Raw genomic sequence first — 4,706 nt, forward strand, 5'->3', positions numbered from 1 at the left:
ACGGACGCAAGTCTCCATTGCTTTTGGGAGCCATGTGAAGAGGTGAGGCACAGCAGCTTTTAGAAGGCCTACAAACCCCTGTTGCCACCAGAAATTCAAACTCCTGCTTTGCAGCCCTTAGCTTGTCAGGGGGAGGGGGCTTCGCGGTCTTGAGAATACTGGAGGTCTCGCAGTTTGAATGCAGTGCTTGACATCATGTTTATCCTGGTGCATCGAACTAATTTCAGTGAGAGAAGGAAACTTAGACAGCAGTGGATGGAATTCTGTATCTCCCTTGATTGCTTTGATATTGGCACTCTGACCACTCTTCACTATTCCTCGTGACTGAAGTTTTGTAAGAGGGTCGATTAAGCATCCTTGGCGAACATCGACTAACAGTCCAAAGTGGCGAAGAAAATCTGCACCAATAATTCGTTGTGAAACTGCTGCAATTACAAAAAGCCAATGGAAAGATCTACCCAGGCCTAAATCTAACTTGAGGAGAAGCTGACCAAAGGTAGGTATTTCAGTGCCATTTGCTGCAAAAAGTTGAAGTTTCTTCTTTTCAGAGTGTTGTTTGGACGACGAGGGTGGAATAACTGATATATCTGCACCTGTATCAATCAGGAAGTTTGAAGATGCTGCTAGAACGTGCCTCTAGGCGAGATAGGCGGGATGAAATCTCCATCAGAGTGGCTTGCATGAATGCTTCCTCTGATGACACAGCCTGGATCGAAATAGTATCTGTTGCTGCTGCCATGATTCCGTCGACCATCTCCGCTAACCGCTCCAATTTGTCGTTGGTGATAGCCAAGATCTTATGCACGTGGGTAGGCAGCCGTTGAAGAAACAAGGACTTCAATATCTCTTCGCTGATCTTATTTCCGGCCTTATTCCTCATTTCTACCAACAATCGGGAAGGTTTTCGATCCCCGAGCTGCATCCCGGAAATAACGTCCTTTAACTTTTGCTCCTCACTTTGCGCGTACTGAGAACACAATCTTCTTCGCTGTACTTCGTAGGGTCTTTCTGCCGGTGGATCTTGCATAATGTCGCCGACGACCTCCAATTCTTCCGGTTGCAATACCGACAAAATATGGTGAAATTTCGTAATTTCAGTAGTCACACCGGCGAGAATGAATTCGCTCTCTATTTGCTTGAACCATAGTTCCGGATTAGCACGCCAAAATGGAGGGGCTTTGACGGCAACAAGTGCTATATTTCCACTTGCTTCGTTCTGCATAACTTATCACGATAACGGCAATAAAAATAACGAGGAATTTTGTACGAGCACAGTTCAAGGAGATCGCTATACAAAACCTTAGTCACTTTTCTGTTAAAATCGTTCCGATGGTAATGAATTTTTCACAAGAAGCGCATGGTTCGTTCAAGTCCAAAGGTCACCAATATCGGGATGCAGGAAGTCGCTCACAGCTCGCTTTCCAGTTATCAAGTGAAGGGTCGAAAGTCGTGTTCTTCCTTTTATCTCCGCTGGAACCGGTTTTTCTTCTTCTCACCATATTGGCATTTTTTCTGCGCTAGTGGTGAGCCGCTACAAGTCACAAATACCAGTGATCAATACTTTTCAAAGAGGGATGTGATTCAAATCTTTGATACGATCTTACTGGTGATATTTCGATTACAGGTTTTGTATCACGATAGAAAGTGACAATCGATACGATATCACTGAAATTTACCGGAGCTGTGACTTCACTGGAAAGCAACAATCGATACGATCTGTCCAATGGAAGCTCTCGAACAAAACAGAAAAGGAGAAATCTGTGAATGGATTGAAAAGTGAACGGACCGGTTATTGTAACTATCGTATCATTGAATTGCATATCACTGAAATTTATCGGAGCGGTGACTTCACTAGAAAGTGTGAAGTCGCCGCTCCACTTCATGAGAGTAACCTTGACTTTCCGATATTAGCATTTGAAGACTTACTTCGCATATATTCCGTTTACTGCTGGCGCCATCTATTGGAAGAATATAGAACTAAAGTAAACAATTTAAAGAAATTACATATATATTTAATTCAAAATTTTCAGAAAATGGTTTACTCCAATAAAGAAATTAAATAAATAGTTTTGAAAAAAAAATCAAATTTAAGAAGTAAGCTGAAATAGATAAATTAATTCAATCACATGTTACTTAAATTAGTAAATTAAGTATAGATTACAATTAATAAATTTTATATTTAATATTAAGTAATAACTTTTAATTAATAATATGATTGAAATAGCAGATATTTGGAACAAATATTTAAAAATAACAATAGCAAAATTATTTGTTATTCAAAAAATCGTGGATTATGCATCTCTACCTGGGTGATGCTCGGTAAGGTTTCGACAACACCGGTTCATCCGAGATTAGCTCAATGTCATGAGTGACAAGGTCAGTCCTTCCTGGAACATTTGAAAAATATTCTCGATACTTCCAGATAATAGTCTGCAGTTGTTGGCAGTGATCTTCAGTCAGTGTACTTCCGATCGGTTCTTTAACAATTTCTGCTACACCAAGAACATTTGGAGTCGGTTCGATATGTGGAATTTCCAATTTTTCTCCATTCAATTTCTTCCTTCGCATCCAATGAAAGATAATTTATTTGCTCTGATCTTTTATAATATGGCTTCAACATATTCACATGGTAAACTTGAGACTTATTCTTTCCAGGAGATACCGATACTACATAATTAGTTTCCAAGAGTCTCTTCAAAATAGTACCTGGTCCAGTCCATCGTGGGCTAAACTTGTTTGGTCGACAGTTAGAGAATATCAGCACCAAGTCTCCTTCTTGAAATTCTCATTTCATAGCTTTCTTGTCATACCAAGTTTTATTTTTCTGTTGAGACTTTTCCATTTCTTTAACAGTAAAGTCTTGAAACCGCTTCCTTCTATTCAGTAAAGTGAACACGTACTCAGTCACTGGAGTCTGTTCCTCTTCTGGTTGAAGCGAATTTTCATAAAGTAACGTAAGAGGTGTTCTAATGTTCTTTCCATGCACCAATTCCGCTGGGCTAAATCCTGTAGATTCATGAGTCACTGTTTTCAAAGCGAATAAAGCAGCATGCACATGTTTTTCCCAGTCTGGGGACAAGTATTCGAGACACGAAGTATTCGTCCAAGTGTTCGATGGAACCTTTCCACTGGATTACTTTGAGGATGATAGGCTTAACTATGTACCACTTTAACTCCAAAACTACTGGAACCAATTTCATAGGCGCTCTCTTTTTATCATTGGGTTTTCCAACTCATTGACAATGGTCACAAAATCGTACCTGGATGTTCTTATAACAATTTGGCCAAAAGAAAAATTTTACAAGATTGTCCTTAGTTTCAGTTACTCCCAGATGACATAAAGTGCCGTCATGGCAAAGAGTCTTCAATCTTTCTAGAAACTCCTTAGGTACCATCAACAAAAGAGAATCATCACCAACCTTATTAACCTTCTTTTTCACTAACAATCCATTCGGAAGGATTTTGAACTTCTTTTCTGAATCAGTCTTCTCCAATATCTTTTTTGTCAATAAATGCAATTCTTTACAGCTCTGCTGAGCAGCAATAAGGTTTTAGAGTCAATCTTCAACGATGTCAAGCCCGTCCTGTGTGTAGACGAACACAGGACAGCACACTACAGCAGACAGTAGCTCACAAGCAGTAATCGTCCACAGCACACGAAGCGGCTAGACATAATTCAGCAGGAGAGGGGTTCCTCGGAGCTTCGCTCTACGGTCTCTCCAAAGGCTGAACTTCTCTCGCTTTAGTTGCCGACTCACTACTTCTCACAACTTTCTACTACACACAATATACGACGCCGTCTCCACAGTAGACAACAGGGTTCGATGCTCACAGCTCAGCTCAGCTCAGCACTTGCTCCACACAACTTTGGCACTTCGCTATCCTCTCGAAGAATCGTTACTTGTCGACGACTCCGACTACAATTCAGGACGACGACTCTCGACGACGACACAAGACACCCCGCAGCTTGAGAGTGCCGGCCTTTTATTGTTCCCGGGAGGCGGGGATAGAAGCTTCTAGACCAATCAGGCATATCTCGGTTCCTAATGGATGGCTCGACAAAATTCTCGAAGTTTCTAGTATTATCTATTTTGTCGCCAAGCTCTGGGATCACTTGCTCGACATCCGACAGCATCCAATGCAGATAACTGTAAAACGGTCTTTTTTATCATGGCACTAATCGTGCTGGGTAAGCAAAATTACGTCTGTGACAATATTATGAAATATCTATAAGATGCATCATTTGAAAGTAGTTATAAGACTAATTTAAGAGTATCCTGGAAAATTAATAGACACTCATCTCTAAAAATTAAGGATAATTCAGTGTCAAGCGGAAATCGGACTCTAAAATACATATATCACCCGTAAAATGACAACACACACCTTCAAAAATCATATGAAAATTGCAGGAAGCCACCAGATGACACCGATAGTACAATTCAGGACGACGACTCTCGACGACGACACAAGACACCCCGCAGCTTGAGAGTGCCGGCCTTTTATTGTTCCCGGGAGGCGGAACAATAAAAGTTCCGGAGTGATGTATAAGGAATACAGGCAAAGAAGTAAAATTGTTCGCAAGCTTTTCAGTGCAATAACCGCATAATTATGATACAAAGGACGCATTTGGATGATTTTTTACGTGGTAGAATTATCGGCATTCTGGAATATAATGGTTCACAGCTGAAAGTATCCGAGGAACCTAG

At 40.7% G+C, this 4,706-nt stretch overlaps 1 protein-coding gene across 1 annotated transcript; it reads right to left on the reverse strand.

The window, feature by feature from the left end:
* Window positions 1-598: 598 nt before the first annotated feature.
* LOC129959416 (uncharacterized) lies at window positions 599-1,222 on the reverse strand. Its single transcript, XM_056072238.1, has one exon. The coding sequence runs from the start codon at window positions 1,220-1,222 to the stop codon at window positions 599-601; it is 624 nt and encodes a 207-aa protein (XP_055928213.1).
* Between the last annotated feature and the right edge of the window lie 3,484 nt (window positions 1,223-4,706).

The sequence above is a fragment of the Argiope bruennichi genome, chromosome X1 (genome assembly GCF_947563725.1).
Source record: "Argiope bruennichi chromosome X1, qqArgBrue1.1, whole genome shotgun sequence".
Taxonomy (NCBI): Eukaryota; Metazoa; Arthropoda; class Arachnida; order Araneae; family Araneidae; genus Argiope; species Argiope bruennichi.